General features: G+C 44.6%; 1 protein-coding gene and 3 non-coding genes across 6 annotated transcripts; all 4 read left to right on the plus strand.

Moving 5' to 3' along the window:
- The first annotated feature begins 501 nt into the window (after positions 1-501).
- Positions 502-20,569, plus strand: LOC106600802 (importin subunit beta-1). Of its 3 annotated transcripts, none has more exons than XM_014192488.3 (22): positions 504-828; positions 1,746-1,804; positions 5,193-5,375; positions 5,764-5,964; positions 6,212-6,364; positions 6,649-6,717; positions 6,832-6,921; positions 7,223-7,333; positions 7,712-7,813; positions 8,581-8,805; positions 11,918-12,109; positions 12,650-12,780; positions 13,317-13,464; positions 13,708-13,779; positions 14,163-14,307; positions 15,213-15,295; positions 15,641-15,748; positions 16,042-16,185; positions 16,616-16,721; positions 17,235-17,349; positions 17,769-17,930; positions 18,298-20,569. In XM_014192488.3, coding segments are annotated over exons 1-22 (2,640 nt in total). In that variant the 5' UTR covers positions 504-788; the 3' UTR covers positions 18,299-20,569. The 3 variants fall into 3 exon arrangements, 2 of the variants coding, with proteins under 2 accessions (XP_014047963.1, XP_014047964.1); XM_014192489.3 differs by having other exon boundaries at positions 6,649-6,708; XR_006769176.2 differs by lacking the exon at positions 18,298-20,569 and having other exon boundaries at positions 502-828; positions 16,616-16,807; positions 17,769-17,925.
- LOC123741916 (small nucleolar RNA SNORA79) lies at positions 15,375-15,518 on the plus strand. Its single transcript, XR_006769442.1, has one exon. It is a non-coding gene; the product is annotated as a small nucleolar RNA SNORA79 (small nucleolar RNA).
- LOC123741917 (small nucleolar RNA SNORA79) lies at positions 16,243-16,386 on the plus strand. Its single transcript, XR_006769443.1, has one exon. It is a non-coding gene; the product is annotated as a small nucleolar RNA SNORA79 (small nucleolar RNA).
- On the plus strand, positions 16,895-17,038 carry LOC123741918 (small nucleolar RNA SNORA79). The gene has a single exon (XR_006769444.2). It is a non-coding gene; the product is annotated as a small nucleolar RNA SNORA79 (small nucleolar RNA).
- Positions 20,570-20,917: the final 348 nt, after the last annotated feature.

Raw genomic sequence — 20,917 nt, forward strand, 5'->3', positions numbered from 1 at the left:
TATCACTGACCAAATCAATAGTGCCCCCTATGGACCTGGATGGCAGGGTAAGGGACGATTTATTTTAACTGTCCAAATATTATGATTATTATTGTTATGCAGGTGGACCTCCAAGTTCGGTGTCCTCGTTGCACTCTTCCATGGCTTATTTCACCACGTTCATTGGAAATTAAAATATATAGGCAGTACATTAAAGTATAGGGGGATTACTTACATGAGTCGTACCAACTGAAATGATGGTTAAATGTCATTACATTAGGCGAGCTAGCCATTTTGTCCACTCCACCTTTGGTTTAGAATTTACTGAGAAGTCAGATAATTGTATGGTTGATTAAGTACAGGACATCAAAGTTACAACTTCGACAACAATTATACAACAGTTGGCTAATACCTTACCTGTTTTGGTGAAAAATGAATATATTTATCTCTAGAGAAGGCGCGCGCACATGCTTGCGCGGGAGATAGGGAGGAGTTTTTTTTGTTTTTGCCATAGCAGCGGCGTGTGATATCCTTCCGCGGGAGTCAAGCGATGCTCTTTCCCTCGCGACAACAGAATGAACAAGCAGCATTGCTGCGTAAACACATTTTTTAAGGTTCCGCGTTTGGAAATAGCGCATATCCAGAGTAAACTAATCGGCTGGGGGATACCGTGCGTGTATGTTTTTCTCCACCGGCTTTCATTGTTTTATCCACGGTCCTGTTACATTGGTTGAACACTGAATAAATAAAATCCGGGGTTGTGCGCGGCAAGCTAACTAGCGACTTTTGTTAAAAGTGGTTGGGACAGAATGGAGCTGATAACAATCCTCGAAAAAACTGTCTCTCCAGGTGATTATACAGCTCCATATACTTATATTTAACATTTGTTATGTGAAGAGTTTAGGCCCAGCAACTTGACATATCTGTATTTGATAACGATTACGAGTGAAAGTTAAATCAGAAAAAGGGACTAGTGAAATGCCTTGATAGCTAGGCTGCTAATGTTACGGCCTATTCGGCTTCTGTTATGAACTCGCTAACATGCTAACTTTTAGTACTGTTAATAGTTCAATCTGGGCGGCATTGACAGAGCTGCCAGTTGTAAAAATGTATTATCTATTGAAAAAGTTGTCACCCACATAGTTTGTCATTTTGATGTTATGTTTTTACTGGGTTGATACGTTTAGTTACCTATCGATTAACTTGGCTAACTAGCCACTCATGTGCAATTAAGTCGGCCCTGTTTGCACGCCAGCTAACTTTACAGTCTAGATTACTAGCTAAGTAATGTAGGTAGTATGTGCCGATGTGGGGGAAAAAATAGAATAGGCCTGTACTCAATCATGTAAACCTTTATTAGGTCGTATACGCTAGTTACGTTAGCTAAAGTTGGATATGAGTTGGTTAGCTCGATGGCTAACTCAATCTTTGGCATCATGTAGCTACCCGCTAGTGAGCAAAGCATCCCTGGGAGCCAGCATGTTACCTGACGTGGGTCACCTTTCTAACGAGTAAGGTTTGATAAATTGGCTGTTTCATTTAGCTAGTTAACGAACTAATATCTCATCAGGAAATGAACCCCCAATTTCCCAAATAGATTATCGCAGTAGCATTGAATGTGATCACTGCTAATCGTGGTAGCCTAGCTAGCTAGGAATTGTAGATGTATGCTAACATAACTTTGCTGCTTCATGTTGTGGCTAACTAGCAAGTACACTAGCTATTCACATAGTATAACGCTAACATTTCCCTCCTCGCCCCCTCAGATCGAAATGAACTGGAGGCGGCACAGAAGTTTCTGGAGCAGGCGGCAATTGAGAATTTGGTTTGTATAACTACACATTTATCAGTCAGACGGATAATTTATTCCAATCACATTCAGGTCTGGCGCCAGAAACACAGGGCATTGAATATCCGGCGTTTTCAACTGGGCCGTTCCTTCTCCCATTTTAACATTATGGCAGCGAATGAATGGAGACCTAGCATTAACCCACGTTAGCTAGCTAGCTAGCACACCAGCTACACCCATGTAGGCATCCAGCACCTTTGCATGATCACTTGGCACAAACTAAATTACGACAAATTCTCGTTTTAAGGGATTTTTAAATTCATTCAGTTGAATATCACTTGAGCAATATAACCCCGGCATCGAAAACGAGTTCACTGCTTGTGATAGATCAGGATAACCCTGCTTTGATATGAACACATGTGGCTAACATGTTGTAATCCTATAGCTGGATTTGATTAAGTATGATATTCATGTACCTAATAGTTAACCGGAAAGCTGCCTAATAGGCGTTTAGTAGTGAACAAGAGCACTCGTCCCCCCTGACAGATGGCCATTGCATTTTTGTAGTAGGAAGCAAGAGGGTGTAGCTAGCTGGCTACATTTTTGCATAGCAATATAGCTTTGCTATATGAGTGCTTGTGTGTATGCACTCTGCCTTTTGAGACCATTTATGCTATGATATTGTTTACTGTTTTGGGCCCCGCAGAAAAAGCTAGGTTATGTAAGGTGTGCAGGGCACATTTGAACCGACATTGACATGCTACTTACATTTGACACTTACCCTTTCTCCTGCTCACTCTATTGTCCATGTGTTACATACAAGTTACATGTTTTGTATATTCTGCAGGGTACTCAAGCTACACATGTATTGTGTAATCTGTTTGGCCATACATCCGTATGTAGCTTATGTGTCAAAGCAATATAATAACATTTTGGTCATTTAGCAACGCTCTTATCCAGAGTGACTTACAGGAGCAGTTTGTGTTATGTGTATTGCTCAATGGCACATTGGTCGAATTTTATTTGTATTTTTTTTATTACATAGTTGGCTCAGGGATTTGAACCAGTGACCTTTCGGTTACTGGCCCTACACTCTTAACCGCTAAGCACCTCAAAGGTCTATGCGCTGTTTGCTGGACTGTGCAGCTCTGTTAATGAAAGGTCACATAATTAGCTAGGCAGATCAAAAACTGTTAAGGGAGTTTTACCCAAATCAGTAGTCAGAAGATGCCATGGTACAAGTCTTGCTAAATGGTCTTTTGTGGTGCCCTCCTGTCTTTCATTATCATTGAAGACCACGTTGTGATTAAACCCAGTCTGTCTTTTAGTCCATCAGCTAAAGGGACATAGAGATTTCCTCTCATCTAAATATTTGGACATACTTTTTTAATCTCCAGGAAGCCTAGTTAGTGACACCAAGCTAGACACTTGATACCTCATAGGCCCCACTAGTGGGATCTGGAATATGGGTCACAGGTGGTATCCACAGATGAACTCTTATAGTTAAAATTGGTCGGAAAGTATTCAGACCCCTTGACTTTATCCACATTCTGTTACAGCTTTATTTTAAATGTGATTAAATTGTTTTTTTCTCTTAGCAATCTACATACACTACCCCATAATGACAAAGCAAAAACGGGTTTAGAAATTCTAGCTACTTTATATTAAAAAAAAAAATTGAAATCACGTTTATAGGTATTCAGACCCTTTACTCAGTACTTTGTTGAAGCACCTTTAGTAGCGATTACAGCATCGTGCCTTCTTGGGTATGACGCTACAAGCTTGCCACACTTGTATTTGGGCAGTTTCTCCCATTCTTTGCAAATCCTCTCAAGCTCTGTCAGGTTGGATGGGCTGTGTTGCTGTACAGATATTTACAGGTCTCTCCAGAGATGTTCGTGCTCTGGCTGTGCTACTCAAGGATATTCAGAGACTTGTCCCGAAGTCGCTTTCGCTTGGCTGTGTGCTTAGGGTCGTTGTCCTGTTGGAAGTTGAACCTTCGCCCCAGTCTCAGGTCTGATCTCTCTATTCTTTGCTCCATTAATCTATCCCTCGATCCTGACTAGTCTCCCAGTCCCTGCCACAGCAAAACATCCCCACAGCATGATGCTGCCACCACCATGCTTCACTGTAGGAATGGTGCCAAACCTCTTGGTTTCATCAGACCAGAGAATCTTTTATCATGGTCTGAGAGTCTTTAGGTGCCTTTTGGCAAACTCCAAGTGGGCTGTCATGTGCCTTTATCTGTGAGGTGGCTTCCGTCTGGCCACTTTACCATAAAGGCCTGATTGGTGGAGTGCTGCAGAGATGGTTGTCCTTCTGGAAGTATCTCCCATCTCCACTCTGGAGCTCTGTCAGAGTGACTGTCGGGTTCTTGGTCACCTCCCTGACCAAGGCTCTTCTCCCCCGATTGCTCAGTTTGGCCGGGCGGCCAGCTTTAGGAAGAGTCTTGGTGGTTCCAAACTTCTTCCATTTAAGAATGATGTTGGCCACTGTGTTGGGGACCTTCAATGCTGCAGACATTTTTCGGTACCCTTCCCCAGATCTGTGCTTTGACACAATCCTGTCTCAGAGCTCTACAAACAATTCCTTCGACCTCATGGCTTGGTTTTTGCTCTGACATGCACTGTCAACTGTGGGACCTCTTATATAGACAGGTGTGTGCCTTTCCAAATCATGTCCAATCAATTGAGTTTACCACAGGTGGACTCCAATCAAGTTGTGGAAACATCTTAAGGATGATCAATGGGAACAGGATGCACCTGAGATCAATTTCGAGTTTCATAGCAAAGGTTCATGAATACTTATGTAAATAAGGTATTTTGGTTAATTTCTTTAAATTTGCCAAAATGTCTAAACCTGTTTTCGTTTTGTCATTATGGGGGTATTGTGTGTAGATTGCTGAGGATTTTTATTTACTTAATCCAGTCTAGAATAAAGCTGTAATATAAGAAAATGTGGAAAAAGTCAAGGGTCTGAATACTTGCCGAAGGCATTGTATATGTAAAACAGACCTAAACAACTCACCAGGACTTGTATGAATTTAGCAGTTTGTTGTTTTGGTTACACAGACGCATTACAGATCTGATTTAAAACAACCACATATGGATCATTAGTGTTTTGTGGAGCCCACTGCTGCCACTCACTGACTGCAGCATGAATGGAATTTAGTGTCTAAATTGTTTTGCTGTTGCATCCGTACCTGCTCCGTCATGTCTGTTGATTACTAGCCTCCTACATCCTTCAGTTGCTGAATGTAACTGTTGAACACTTCAGTGTCACTGCAGTGAAATATTACTCATGCCAAGGCCTGAAAGACTGTGGTGATGACATTTTTTTCTTACCTGTGTTTTACTAAACCACTACCATCTTATGGCCTGGTTTGTAAAAATACATTTTAAAATCTCTCCCTTTCTTTCGCCAGCCCACGTTCTTGGTGGAGCTCTCCAAGGTGCTCGCCAACCCTGGCAACACCCAGGTGGCTCGCGTGGCCGCAGGGCTGCAGGTGAAGAACTCGCTCACCTCCAAAGACCCGGATGTGAAGACGCGTTACCAGCAGAGATGGCTGGCCATCGACGCCAATGCCCGGAGGGAGATCAAGAACTTTGTAAGGAGAAACTCATCTTCCACCTCTTAGTACAGGTTTATTTATACTTTCTTTCTTTTGTGGCCTCCTGGCTCCCCACCACCCCTTCCTTATTTTGTGGGGTTGAAGTATAGTAAAGCCTATTAAGTTTTTAAGTGACAGTGTGGGTTACACAGTGACAAACATTTAATTCAAATATCCCCTGGGGGAAAGAGGATCCAGGTGCTGAAGTTGATTACTCTTCGACCCCCCCCCCCCCCAAAATAATTTAACCTCAAGAAACCTACCCAGCCTAATTACTTATTCTTCTTAAGCCCTTGGCTCCTATAAGAACCAATGTCCTCCGTCTCACTCGGCCTCACCCAGCCAAATGCACCAGTTGGTTCACCTTCCTTTCACTCCCCTCCAGGTTCTGCAGACCCTGGGCACGGAGACGTACCGGCCCAGCTCGGCCTCCCAGTGCGTGGCCGGCATCGCCTGCGCAGAGATCCCTGTCACGCAGTGGCCCGAGCTCATTCCTCAGCTGGTGGCCAACGTGACGGACCCCAGCAGCACCGAGCACATGAAGGAGTCCACCTTGGAGGCCATTGGATACATCTGCCAGGATATAGTGAGTGCTCCTGACACACACACACACACACACTTGCGCACGTGAGGGACACAGGGGTTATAACCTAAAAATCCAACTACTGTAATATGAAACGTGTGACATTGTCCTCAATTACAATTGCACAAAGACAAGATTTCAAAATCAAACCTAGACTCACTCTATGTCTTTGTTTTCATGTGCATGTTCCACTGCAGAGCAGACGTAGCTTCCATGAACAACTGTCTTCTCTCCTCCCCCTGTGCCGTAGGACCCTGAGCAGCTGCAGGACAACGCCAACCAGATCCTGACAGCCATCATCCAGGGCATGAGGAAGGAGGAGCCCAGCAACAACGTCAAGCTGGCTGCCACCAACGCGCTGCTCAACTCACTGGAGTTCACCAAAGCCAACTTCGACAAAGAGGTGTGTTTGTGCCTACTGCCCCGCCCTGCCCGAGTCCCACTATATTAGTGTTTAAGTTCCTCCTTTGTCACATGCTGTGACCCCGAAAATGGAAAGATGAAATGGACAAATCTGAGCTTGTTTATCGACTTAACTGTCTGGTCTGTGATGAGGAATCGTGCACCACGATTGAACGTGTGATGGATAAACCCCTACCACAATATCGGAGACCTTCACACAAGGCTGGGTTTTGATTGCTTTGTCTATGTGCCTGTCGTAACAGTGAACGGGTTTGTGTTTTCCAGACGGAGAGGCACTTTATAATGCAGGTCGTCTGCGAGGCCACACAGTGCCCAGACACCAGAGTGAGTATCGTGAGTTTCTCTTTTCTATTTAAAACCTTTTTTTGGCACATTTTATTCCATGCTTTCAGCCAATAATCATATTCTTAACCGATGTTGGTGAAATGCGACGTCTGTCTCCCACAGGTACGAGTGGCTGCCTTACAGAACTTGGTGAAGATTATGTCTTTGTATTATCAGTACATGGAAACGTACATGGGCCCAGCACTGTTTGCGGTAAGCACCCCCCATGCAGCAACTTGGTCTTTAGATGTGCTTCTTCTTTCTGAAGAACGTAAAGCGGAGAACTCCAAACGAGGTCTTGATGGACCTTATCAGTTAGTGATATTGTAGCGTCGCTTGTCTGGTCTCTGGTGAGAAATCATGCACCACGCTGAAAAAGCCTGATGTGTAAGTCCTACCGCAGTATCTGAGACCTGCACCAACACCAGTAGTCCGTATCAAGGACGCTCCTTTTAAAATGAACATCCTGACAACCCTTTTGGTTTCTCCCCTCTCCCTCCCCTACCCCGAACAGATCACAATAGAAGCCATGAAAAGTGACATTGATGAAGTTGCCTTACAAGGAATCGAGTTCTGGTCGAACGTGTGCGACGAGGAGATGGACTTGGCCATCGAAGCGACTGAGGTGAGCCCCCCCCCAAACACACACTTTCAAACGTGTTTCAACTCTATAAATAAACACAAGGCAACACTCCAGCCCACGAATGTAAACGTACATATGTTTTATGTATTATAACACCAGAAAGGGTCCCAGTTAGCCATGTTGCTGAGTGACGATATAGCTCACCTGTCTGGTCTGTGATGAGAAATCATGCACCACGCTGAACGCCTGATGGATAACCCATACCACTATCTGAGACCTGCATGTACCTTGTTATTTTGTTAACACTCTATTATTCAGCCATTAAGCTGACACCCTTGAGGGTGTTTATGTTCGATGCAAAATGTATTCAATGGACAGCAAAAAGGTAAATATTCTTCTAAGCTTGGTACCTCTCCCCAGGCATCGGAGCAGGGCCGGCCACCGGAGCACACCAGCAAGTTCTACGCCAAAGGAGCCTTGCAATACCTGGTGCCCATCCTCACCCAGACGCTCACCAAGCAGGTACGCAGGATAAGAGCACGCGGCAGACATTTTACACCTCGTTAACCTCTTCATTACACGTTAGGGATGATTGATAAGGATGAATCATTTACTGGTATTAAAATCTCTATTTAAACACCACAGCTGGCAGAATAGCTGGCAGAATTCTCAATCTTTAGATTAAATGAAGATTCTGACTCCTAGGAAAACCTGTCTGGTCTGTGATGAGAAATCATGCACCACGCTGAACATGTGATGGATAACCTCTACCACAATGTCGGAGACCTACATAGACATGTAACCAGTCAGAATTAAGGGGGGGGGCTCACCCATCCGGACACATGTGAAGTCCAGCAGGGAGGTGTGAGGGTTTCTGTACGTGCCATCCCAGTCTATCTATTAGGGACTTTAATGAGAGGCACTGGACTTGTCTACCTGAGTTTGTCTGTCCTTTGTGTTGGTATCTGTTCTTTTGTTTGTGTCCTTTGCTACTCAATGTCCTTGTTGATATGCAATTGGTACCTGTTCATGTAAATATATGCCATTTTCCTCTGGATCTCCTTCCCCTGTGTGTACGATCAGGTCATCTCTATGTAAATGCCTGTCTTTCCTCTCACCTCTCGTATGTGCAAGTTCAGTATAGATTCCTTTCATACTTCTCCTTCCCTCCACCCCCCCCCTTTATGTTCCTCTGTCATGTGACATTGGTTTTATCCCTCCTTTCTCGACGTCATAACGTTTCATGTAAGTACGTCTCCTCTCATTCAGCCCTCTCGCTTCCTCCTCAGGACGAGAACAACGACGATGACGACTGGAACCCGTGCAAGGCGGCGGGCGTGTGCCTGATGCTGCTGGCCACGTGTTGCGAGGACGACGTGGTGCCTCACGTGTTGCCCTTCATCAAGGAGCACATCAAGCACCCCGACTGGCGCTACCGCGACGCCTCCGTCATGGCCTTCGGCTCCATCCTGGAGGGGCCCGAGCTCAGCCAGCTCAAACCCCTCGTCATCCAGGTGACTAACTTCACCACATGAAGACACACATTCAACATGCTGTAAACTATTCTTTTAACGGTTTCCCTCAATTCATTCTAATTAACCTAATAATTATGATACAGCCCCTCACTAATGTCATTGGTTGCAGTCTTTCTCCACATAACCTGGTTCAAGCATTCATGTCATTACCCCGAAGGAGGCCCAGTGATGCTGAAACGTAGGTTTACCCAATAAATTACTGGGAGTTTTATTTATCTCATTTTATTCGCCATTAGTCAGCACCTCGACGCAAAATAATTTTCTCTGTGAAGACATGCCATGAACAGAACACCACCATATTAGGATCTCAACCAGCAGCCTGCTATAAGCTAACATATCAGAGTCAAGTCTCCTTTATATCTGCTAGGAAATTATCTTTGCATTTTATGCATAGTAGTGATGGGATGTTCGGGCTCTTTTGACTGACTCAGATATGTTTCGCTCGTTCAGTCAAAGGAACGACTCGTTAGACGCCTTTTTGTTCGTTTGAGTAGGTAATACCCCGCGCACGCAGGACCCCTACCGGTGAACGATGAACTGAAAACTCAACTCAAGTCAAGATTCTACAAGCGTCTCGTTCACCATAGGGGGGGCTAATTGGAGCTGTCATTTGTGATTGAGACATGTGAAACTGCTTTAAACAATGTACGCTGGTTGATTGCTAGGCACACAGCTGAGATTTGTTTCTTTATACATTTGAAACGAGGTATAGTTGTGGCTGCAACCGGACTAGATTGTGAACGACTCTTGGTGTAATGCATTGCTTCAATGTCTCCTGTGAGGGTGATGAACACAATGTTCAAACTGCAGCCCCCAGAACGATTAATTCTCCAGTTTGAGTTTGTTGAGCAGTTTCTTTTGGTTAAAAAAATAAAAAAGCTGTGTCAATGACATTCAATAATCATTTAATTGCGGTCGTTCTTGCACCATGCGATCAATTATCAGTTCTAAACATGTATTTTTCTTCTCGACGCTTATGATCTATTTCCCCGTGCGCGTATGACCGAACGTTGGTGCACGTCTCTGGAGCCGCTGAGCCAGGGTGTATTTATCCTGCTGTAAGTAGGACTCACTGCGGCCAGTACTAGCAGGTCAAAACGAAAGACTAAAATGAACCGGTCACTCAGGGAAAAACCAATCATGCGTCTCGAGTCAGTAAAAAGATTTGTTCAAGAAGAGCGATGTGCAGTTTGCGAACGATTCGTTAAGGCACGGCCCAACCAGCTCAAACCCCTTGTCATGCAGGTAACTACACCAGCTACCGCTGTATAAGGATACCTACTTACTGATGCTACTGATTTTCCCCAAGGGGATGTTTCGGGGGAGTTTCACAGCAGTGTAGACTAACATGCATACTAACAATCCACCGTCTGATGGGTGTGGCGAGCAAGGAAGAGGATAGCTTGTGGCCAAGTAGAAATGTATCTGTGGTAAAGGTCATCTCTAGGTTGCAAGGATTTCTCCGTTTCCTTGTGTTGCATGCCCATCAGGTAATACGTTCTTTTCTTTCTGCTCTAAAACTCCCCTATGGTTTATAATGAAACTATCTACAAGTTGAATAGATTTTAAGTTCATCTTTAGATGAACCACAGTCTACCCTAAGTTGTTGCAAGGGCGATCGGGTATTTACAGATGTGTTCACTCACAAGTAGGGTGGACTGGCTGGAGAGGCTGTGAATAGGGTGGTATCAGCTGAACCATCATGTTATTTCATGGCTGTGTGTGTGTGTGGCTGCGTTTCAAATGGCTCTCTATTTAGTGCATTGCTTTCTACCAGGGCACATAAGTAATGCACCATGTCGGGAATAGGTTGCCTCTTGGGACACGGACTATGCCCAAATCCTTGACCCCCCCCCCCCCCCAAGCCCTATTGAACTGATAACTGAATTGGGTGCTTGTCTCAGAGTGAGCTGGTGATAAGCTTGTGCAAGTGTCTATAATCACACTGCTAAAACCTGTCATTCACTAGGCACCAAATTCAAGACAACTGACAAACGGGACGACCTGACGTTGTCCAATAAAATACTCTTGTTTGCGTTGTAAAACGGAAATATGTGAATCTAATGAAGCAAAAAAATGTAGGCAGTGGAACCTTGTATCTGGTCTGTGATGATAAAATCTTGTACTCAAGACCCTGACAACCCTGATGTGTAATAGGATTTATCTGAGACCTGCACAGACAAGTTCAGTAAGGCTGGATTTAGACATTTTATGTAGTAGTGATGCGGGGGGGAAATCGATAGTTGCGTATTGGAATGTTATTTTTGATAACTCATATCGTTTTGACAGTGGCAATATTTTTGTGCTAGTTGGCTGTACCTGCACCAAACTCTTGTATCTTTCCTTCATAGCTTGTTCATCTTTTTAAGTATGGAGACAATTTGTCATCACTTCATTCCATGACTGATCAAAACCTATTTTCTCATGGCTCTCTATTGTGCCTCTGCAGCAGACATATGGTGAACAATATGTTTGGAACACCGAATCGCAATAAAATCCCACTATCAAATTCCCAGCCCTACTCTGTAGAACAGGGGTGGGCAACTCCAGTCCTCGGGGGCCTGATTGGTGTCAGTTTTCTCCATCCCTAGCAAACACAGCTGATTTGAATCAAATTGCATTCTAAAATGAAAATCATGATTAGGTGATTATTGGAGTCAGGTGTGTTAGCTGTGACGGGGGCAAAACTTGGACACCAATCGGGCCCCGAGGACTGGAATTGCCCACCCCTGCTGTAGAGGCTGAGACAATCCCTGGTGGCCCTTTCCCCGTTTCTGTAGTCTGACGCACTACTGCTGTAAAATCTCGCCCACTGCCCTCCCTCTCCTTCCAGCCCATGCCTCTCTCGCCACACCTGAATACTGCTGTTATATAAACAGTACCGGTCTTTCTCTGCCCATCCATGCTTGTCTTTTTACTCTTGAACACTGGTTAACAGTACTTAATTATGCATAAATTCTACTTTTCTTTTGCGCTTTTCATAGAATCTCAAAGCTCTTAAATGGGGAGACTTCCATGTATCTCTGCTCCCCTCTGCTTATTGACTCTACTGTGGTTAACGACCAGTCTGCTCTTGTTTCTCCCCTCCCAGGCGATGCCCACGCTGATTGAGCTGATGAAGGACCCCAGTGTTGTGGTGAGGGACACCACGGCCTGGACGGTGGGCAGGATCTGTGAGCTGCTGCCGGAGGCGGCCATCAACGAGGTGTACCTGGCCCCTCTGCTGCAGTGCCTCATCGAGGGCCTCGGGGCCGAGCCACGCGTGGCATCCAACGTCTGCTGGGTGAGACCCAAGCTGGAGCCGCTAATTCATTTATTTGACCTTTTTTTTTTTTTAAACCCAATTCAACAACCCGTGGATATACAATGCATTTAAAATCATTGAGGATAATGCCAGAAGTTGAACAGCTTATTTCCGTTGTGGTCCTCTTGTGGGCCTCCACCACACACTTAGCAGTAGTTCTTTGTTAATCCCACAGATAACGATTTTATCACCACAAGCATCAACGATATACTGCACAGTACAAGGACACTTGCTCAATTACAACAATTGATCTCAGTCTACCCCACTCGAGTGGAATATGTTGCATCAAAGTTTCTGTAGTTGAGAGAAATACCTGTCAGGTCTGTGATGAGGAATCATGCACCACGCTGAACATGTGATGGATAACCCCTACCACAATATCTGAGACCCGCTAAAGATGTATTTATTTATTATTATTTAAAAAAAAAATTAAGGACAAAATAATGATGATTCGTGGTTTTCATTTGAATTCCCTCATTACTTCTCCCTACATCCCTCTCCCTCCTTTCCCTCCCTCAGGCCTTCTCCAGCCTGGCGGAAGCCGCGTACGAAGGCACAGATGCAGCGGAGGAACAGGAGGAGCCTGCCACGTACTGCCTCTCTTCCTCCTTCGAACTCATCGTCCAGAAACTCCTAGAAACCACAGACAGGTAGGCAGGACTGTCCAGAAACCGCAGGCAGGACTGTCCAGAAACCGCAGGAAAGACTGTCCAGAATCCGCAGGCGGGTAAGCAGGACAGTGGGTTGGAACGGCACCTTCTTTTGTCAGGACTGTAGAGGTTTTAGAAACCTCTCAACTTGGCTAGTCAAACTAGACATTTTGTATGGAGGAGTTCTAGAGTTGGCGAGAGACTTAACTCTCTCTGGTCTGTGATGAGGAATCATGCACCACGCTGAACGTGTGATGGATAACCCCTACCACAATATCTGAGACCAAAAATGCATTTGGAGATGTAGAATGGCGTTAAAATCTACTTCCTCACGAATTCCTTTTTGAAGCCCTTAGCTGTACATACCCATTTTGGAGGCTGTGAGTTTCTTATCCAGTCTTGTCATCCTAGATCGATCAGGTTTAAGTGCACCAAAATTTTTGCTAAGAATTGTACACATTTCTATATATTGTTTTGCTGCTGCATAGTAATGATTGAAGTGAAATAAATCAATGTTCTGCCTCTGTGTCCACCAGGCCGGACGGTCACCAGAACAACTTGCGCAGCGCGGCCTACGAGGCCCTGATGGAGATTGTGAAGAACAGCGCCAAGGACTGCTACCCAGCCGTGCAGAAGACCACCCTGGTCATCATGGAGCGCCTGCAGCAGGTTCTGCAGATGGAGGTGGGTTCCAACCGAGAGAGGAGGGATGGGAGAGAGCGAAAGAAAGGGGGATGGCAAAGAAAGGGGGGGGGGGGACTTTTTTTGGTCTGTGATGAGAAATCATGTACTCACTACTCTGAAAACCTCTGATGTTTACTTAAGGATTTATCTGAGACCTACTTTAAACTATGATACATTTTGCTTGGAGTCTTTTCTATATTGAGTAAACTCCCACTGTTTTTCATGCGTTCCCTCTCTCCTCAGTCTCACATCCAGAGCACGTCGGACAGAATTCAGTTCAACGACCTCCAGTCTCTGCTGTGTGCCACCCTGCAGGTGAGACGAGCTGACTTCATTCAGTTTGACCCTCAAACTATTTCCACCTCCTCGAACAAGAGGTAGAGGAAGGATACCTAGGGCGTTCCGTTAATATATTTTGCTGTCTTGAGTATTTTAAAGCCTTGGAAAAGTTTGATACACATTTTAGTACCTGTCTGGTCTGTGACGAGAAATCGTGTACTGAAAACCCTGATGACACTAATAGGAAGATCTAAAACATACTAGGGAAGGAGAAGGCTTTATGAGGAAAGGTCCCGGCAAGGAAACAACTTTTGGGTTGGACTTATCCTCTTTCCCGCTTCTCCTCACAGTAGCTAAACGACGTTCAAGTTAGCCTGTGCTATGTTAGGTTAACCCTTTCCCTCCCCACTTCTCTGTAGAATGTGCTGAGGAAGGTGCAGCACCAGGACGCGTTGCAGATCTCAGACGTGGTGATGGCCTCTCTGCTCAGAATGTTCCAGAACACCGCCGGCTCCGGGGGCGTACAGGAGGATGCACTCATGGCCGTCTCAACCTTGGTGGAAGGTGAGCCGTTTAAAACTGTCACTCTATAGTGGATGGGTTAATTTAACGTTTTTTTTTGTTTTTTTTTTACATAAGTCAAACACACTAGGGTTTTCTACCGACACGCTCCACCCATTTTAGTGGGATGAAATATGTTTGTGAATCTACGCTGTAAAATCTCGTATCTGGTCTGTGATGAAAAATCTTGTACTCAAAACGCTGAAAACCCTGATGTTTAATAGGATTTATCTGAGACCTGTTTCCAGCCACTTGGTCAATGTTAAACTGATTTCCACGCTTCTTACAGTATGTATATGGTGTGTCGCATGTCCAGTGTCACATGCCTCACTGAGCACGTTTTACATGCACCCTAAACATGTGGTGTTATGGCTTTGGTCATATAAACACCTTACTCTGCTGATCTTAATCGCTCTATGGTCACGATCAAAGTAAACATAAGCCAATTAAAACAGCTCAGAAAACCCAGCTATCTCTCGAAAGATTTAGGCTATCGAAACGGCTGTCGGTGTTCCAGCTGTGTATTTGATCTGTGCCTATACTAGCACCAGCAACTCAAGCCTCGCTCGAATGACTGAGTTTGGACAAACTAAAAGTATCAATCTTAGAACTAGTTTTCACGTCTAAACTTTGTCCGATCTCCGAATCAAATAGTTTTCCCTAAAATGACATGGTCGCCATGGGAGAACGCTTATTTTGATTGAAGATTTTCTACATTTATCAAAGTGCCGTCAGCTAGACTGATTTTAGATATGTCCATGTGTACAGGATTATTAGGGATATTCTTCTTGCAAAGCATGTTAACATTTTAAATTTGAATTGTCATATTAATCCTACTATTCACAATCGTGTTGTGTGCATTTAACCATACACAATGTTGTTCTGTAATGTCTTCTATGTTTCCTCAGTATTGGGTGCTGACTTTCAGAAATACATGGATGCCTTTAAACCCTTCCTGGGAATTGGATTGAAGAATTACGCAGAATATCAAGTGCGTTCTATGATTTTTCAAGGATTATATTCATATTAATCTCTTAAAGTAGAAAAACAAACATTGTCCTCCCTTCCCCTGACGCCTGTTCCTCTCGCTGCTCTGAGCTGTGGCAGTTGGGATTTTAGGTCGTCACAGAGTAAAGCAGGGTCTATTTCACCCAGTGTTCATGAGGTAGCAGGGCTGCCATTATACACACTGGACTTTGCTGGACCCCACACTTGAACTGCACTGATTTAGTAGCTAAGTTACTTCTAGTAATAATTGAGTGTTGACTCTTACAGCAACCATTTCACCTAGTTACACCGCTCGCTCACCCTTCCCTCTCTCTCCCTCGCTTGTCAGGTGTGTCTGGCCGCGGTGGGCCTGGTGTGTGACCTGTGCCGAGCCCTGATGTCCAACATCCTGCCTTACTGCGACGAGATCATGCAGCTCCTGCTGGAGAACCTGGGGGTGAGTTGCACTTTAGTTTTTGCCAAATGCCTTGGTAATGACAAGGCTACCATCATCAATCCTGGAATGTGCAGGACCATACATTTTGAGTCTTATTGCAGTTTTACAGCCTCCGTTTTATTGATCGGCTACTTTGTAGAGACATGTAAATGCCTTCATGTCAAGCTGACCGTGGACACCAAAAAATAGGTTTCATCAGAAAGAAAATGTTTATGACTCCAGCTGTAAGTCTTGTGGACACCAATGCAGTTTGTCACCAGTACTGACTAAGGGCGTGTGTGTTGCCCCTGCAGAATGAGAATGTGCACCGGTCAGTGAAGCCTCAGATCCTGTCAGTGTTCGGCGACATTGCCCTGGCCATCGGAGGAGAGTTCAAGAAGTACCTGGAGATCGTCCTGGACACGCTGCAGCAGGCGTCGCAGGCACAAGTCGACAAGGTAGAACAGATGGACACGCACTGTACCACATTGGCATCCCCTTGTTTCGTTTGACCCTGACGCCTGTTCCTCTCGCTGCTCTGAGCTGTGGCAGTTGGGATTTTAGGTCGTCACAGAGTAAAGCAGGGTCTATTTCACCCAGTGTTCATGAGGTAGCAGGGCTGCCATTATACACACTGGACTTTGCTGGACCCCACAAGTTTATTCCTTGAGCAACCTTGTTAAGCTTGCCTCTTCCAGAGTTTGTTAGTGATATTAGTAATATGCTAGTCAATAGATAACGATGGTTCATTCTAGCAAAATTGTTAATTGACCAGTTACTCTTATGAAGCCCTTTTGGATTCCTCAAATGACCTTTGCGCTCCTCGATGCGGTCTGTCCTCCGTCCCTCTAACCTGCTGTGTGTGTTTTGGTTTCTTCCCCCTGGCAGACAGACTATGACATGGTGGACTATCTGAATGAGCTGCGGGAGGGCTGCCTGGAGGCCTACACTGGCATCATCCAGGGCCTGAAGGGAGACAAGGAGAACGTGCACCGTGAGTCCCCTAGCCACCATCCTCCCAGCATCATAACGAATCTACAGATTTTGTGGATCTAGTATTTTGGCGTATTGCTGACTATGGTATTGATATTGTCTTTAATTGTCTTGAGATGCCAATTGTAGGATTTTCCTGCACTTGTGTTTACAGTGGACACTGAGTCCTTCCCCTGACGCCTGTTCCTCTCGCTGCTCTGAGCTGTGGCAGCTGGGATTTTAGGTCGTCACAGAGTAAAGCAGGGTCTATTTCACCCAGTGTTCATGAGGTAGCAGGGCTGCCATTGTCTACACTGGACTTTGCCGGACCCCACACTTGCACATTGGCATTTGCTGATTTTCGGTCTTTGCAGTGTGCCACATTTTCCTAACAATCATCCTTAATCACCTCTTCGCCAGAATTATGGCAACTGAGTGAATATTGGGCATCTGTCCCCTCTGTCTTAATTCTCATGATTGTGCTGAACATTGTCTTCATTGTATCTTTCTGTCCTGCTCTCTGTTCTACCTGTAGCTGACGTGATGCTGGTGCAGCCTAGAGTGGAGTTCATCCTGTCCTTCATCCATCACATCGCTGAAGACGAGGACCACTCTAATGGCGTGGTGGCAAACGCCGCCGGACTTATAGGGTAAAGCAACAAGGATTATCTCAGTGGTGGTGACGCTTGCTTTGTGGATCACAATAATATTGAAGATGCTTTTGGGTCTGACACAGCCCAGGCTGCCCCTAACATTTTTATGCTAAGATGCATGAAAAACACTGAATTCTTATCATTTAAAATATTTTTTTTAATCTAAGGAAAACCTGTCTGGTCTGTGAGATCTTGTACTCTTAAACCCTGATGTTTAATAGCATTTATCTGAAACCTGCACAGACACTGTCAGTAAGAGGCCTGAGAAGGAGTTGAGGTAGCAGGCATCTAGATCAGAGTCGTGTTTCCAGCGACTTGGTCAATGTTAAACTGGTTCCTCTGCTTCTCCTTACAGTATGTAAATGGTGTGGTTCCTGTGACGTGCTTAGTTAACCCTTTCCCTCCCCTCTCCTCAGAGACCTGTGCACGGCCTTTGGGAAGGATGTGTTGAAGCTGGTGGAGCTGCGGCCCCTCATCAATGACCTGCTGACGGAGGGCCGGAGGTCCAAGGTCACCATAACCAAGATGCTGGCCACATGGGCCACCAAGGAGCTGCGCAAGCTCAAAAGCCAGGCCTGGTGAGTGACTGACTCTCACCCCTACAGCACCTCTAGGGCACCACAAAACCGCCAAGGGAGATTTATTTTTTATTTTTTTAAACAATGTACATTTTGAAAGTTAATGTTGCATTGGGAGATACTTATGCAGGAAATGCTAGTCTTGTCCATTTTATTTTATTTCGGAGATGGTGTGAAATTGTAACCATTAGTGATTTCATGAAAGGGCATGTATCGTGTAAATTGGTGACCAATTCTGATATCTATAAAGCCACCAGAATTTCACTGGAGCAGCCTAATGAGAGAGATCACTTTACATGCATTGAGCGCTTGAACACAGGACTTTGGCTCCTACAGCTAATAACCTTTTCTTCTTTTCCCTCTACAGATTTCATGCTTGTTGGGGATAAGCTTGACAACAATGAAAACGCCGAACTGGAGTTTCTTCTGTCTTTTGCGTCGTGTCCGAGTTAAAGCAGAAGTGAAGCGTGCGCTGAGATGAGTGTCTGAGAATGTGAGTGAGAGCGAGAGTGAGCGAGGATTGACGTCACACCACCTTCTGAGTACAATTCCAGCAGTCGCCGGCAGACCAGCAGCGCCCCACCCCTGAACCCCCACCACCACTTCGTTAGCCCCCTCCCCCAAAACCCTCATCTTCTTCGGCCACCTGTGGACAGATTCTGACTTGACAACAAGGACTCCACACAAAAACGTGAATCGCTGTAGCCGGCTAGTTATAGAACTCTTCTGAAAAACTAATATTAGTCTACAACAGGATCACCAGAGTAGAGAGAAATGAACTGCCAAAATGTGGTTTTCTTTTGAGGGGAAATTACAAACAAAACATGATATGAAAGAACTCAACTATTTTGCTCTTTGACCGATCTGTGGAAGACTTTTTCCCTTGTCTTTTTTTTTTTGGTTCCTTCAAGCACTATATGGTTGTGGACTTCGAAAATGGTGATGGTCAATTTTACGCAAACGTGAACTGAACCGGAATCAGAAAAATGCTCACTTTTGGGGTGTTGGAAATGCGCCCAAAGGATCACTGCTGGAGTTGAAAGAAGATGAAACGAGAGGGACGAGCGGGCGGTCTCCACCCCCCTCGTCTCCTACCTCTAGCCTCTCTGATATCCTCCAGCCTGCCCCTGCACGGAGCCCCCACGGAGCCCCCACAGTGCGGCAGGGGTAGAGCTGACCAGCCTGGATGATGGCGTGTGTCTGTGAGGGAGGGGATTCACCCTCTACCCCCCCCCCCGTTATTTCATATAAATAATAAAGCTTGAAGCAAATTCAGTAAGATATATTTCTGATGCTGTTTGGGAGAGGGCTGTGGGGGCTTGGTAGATGACTTATTGGCAGCACTTGAATGAATTGGCAAGAAGGTTTTCTTTATTTCCTGCAAGAGAATCAGTGACAAATGTTCACCTTTTCCTTTTAATGGCATCAGTTGTTTCTCTTCATCTTCAGTGTGGGCATCTAGATAAAGACCCTTTCTTGCCAGCCCTGTTAATAAGAATCGGTGAGGACTTATGCGTTGAGTGCATCAGGATCAATCAAGGCTAGGGAACACTCCCAAAATAACTACATTTGAAATGTAACACTGACATCTTAATGTTAAGATGAGCAAGGAGTAGAAAACGAGTGCCAAATTTAGACTACTTGTCATAGGGTAAAATACAACAAGCAAACACACACTTGCCTACAGCATGCAGTTCAGAAATAAATCTATAATTGAACTACATGAACTAGTGAATTGGGCTTGTTTCAGTTCCCATTTGTTGGTTTCTCACTGCATTTAGTTGGAAAAGGGTCACTCGCCAAGCTGTTAAAATGAGAATCGAAGACGTTTGTACAAGGTTATATTTTTCCATTGCTATGAAAAACAATAAAATGATATCAAACATTCCCCAAGCAGTTCTGGTACTTTGGTCTGTATTTTGATTCTTGCAAATGTCTGTAATGCACTGTGATGACTTCAGTTTCCATGGCAACACTTGGTTGGTGAGATCTCTAAACTTCCAAAAAATGTATCTTTCTATACAGTGGCGGTTCTAGACCATTTCAACTGGGGGGGCCAAGCTGGGGCCAGTTGTACTGTTAGAGGGGCCAGTTACGTTAGACGCTATTGTTGTCATATCGTTTTCTTCACTGCATTGCAGGCATTAGCAGGCAAAAGACCATGTTCATAATCATCATCGTTACCACTGTCTAACGGATGTAAAAAAAAAAAGAACGATAGCAAAAATTTGTTTTGTAAAAATGATTTCATACTCCACATTTAGGGGGGCCACAAGGGGGTCCAAAAATTGTCACAGGCGCCCCCCCCCCCGACCCGCTAGTGTTTCTATATTGACATAATCAATCAGGTTCAATTTCACTTGTCTTCACTGTTTTGTACTGTTTACGTTCTCCAATACATAAGTGTTGGATATGAGCGGTTTTCTATTTGATTTGAGACTGGATATTTTTTGCAGTGACTTTGGTTCTCACATGACTTTGGATTGTGTAACGTTGTCCCCACGGGCTTGGCTGTTTACATCATGTCATGTGTTGAGGTTATAAGAATTGCAACTTGAATATAGAATTGTGAACATTAACCTGCTTGTTTTTCTTAATTTCCAACCTAGTAAACTAATAAAAATCTATATTGTACTTAATACTGTAACCTTTCCATTCAATGTTCTTCTGTAAATGGCTGTCACTTGTGCCTGCTGACCTTATACCCTTGCATTGAGTGTGTGTAGAATAATGATCCCTCTTGGTTAAAAGGAAAGTCAGCAAACCATAATTAAACATGACAGGTTGATCATGTTTGCAAGTGACAGTAATACAACATTTTGGGTGTCCCCAATGGCACTTCGTTCACCACGTAGTGCACTACTCTGAACAGGGACCATAGACAAAGTAAATTTGACATGTACAGAATTTGGAATTGCTGCTATGTTTCATGTTAGAAGTTAACAAACACAGATGTATGATATTACTTGATCCAATCCTAAGGATAA

Source organism: Salmo salar, chromosome 03, assembly GCF_965601325.2.
Source record: "Salmo salar chromosome 03, fSalSal1, whole genome shotgun sequence".
Taxonomy (NCBI): Eukaryota; Metazoa; Chordata; class Actinopteri; order Salmoniformes; family Salmonidae; genus Salmo; species Salmo salar.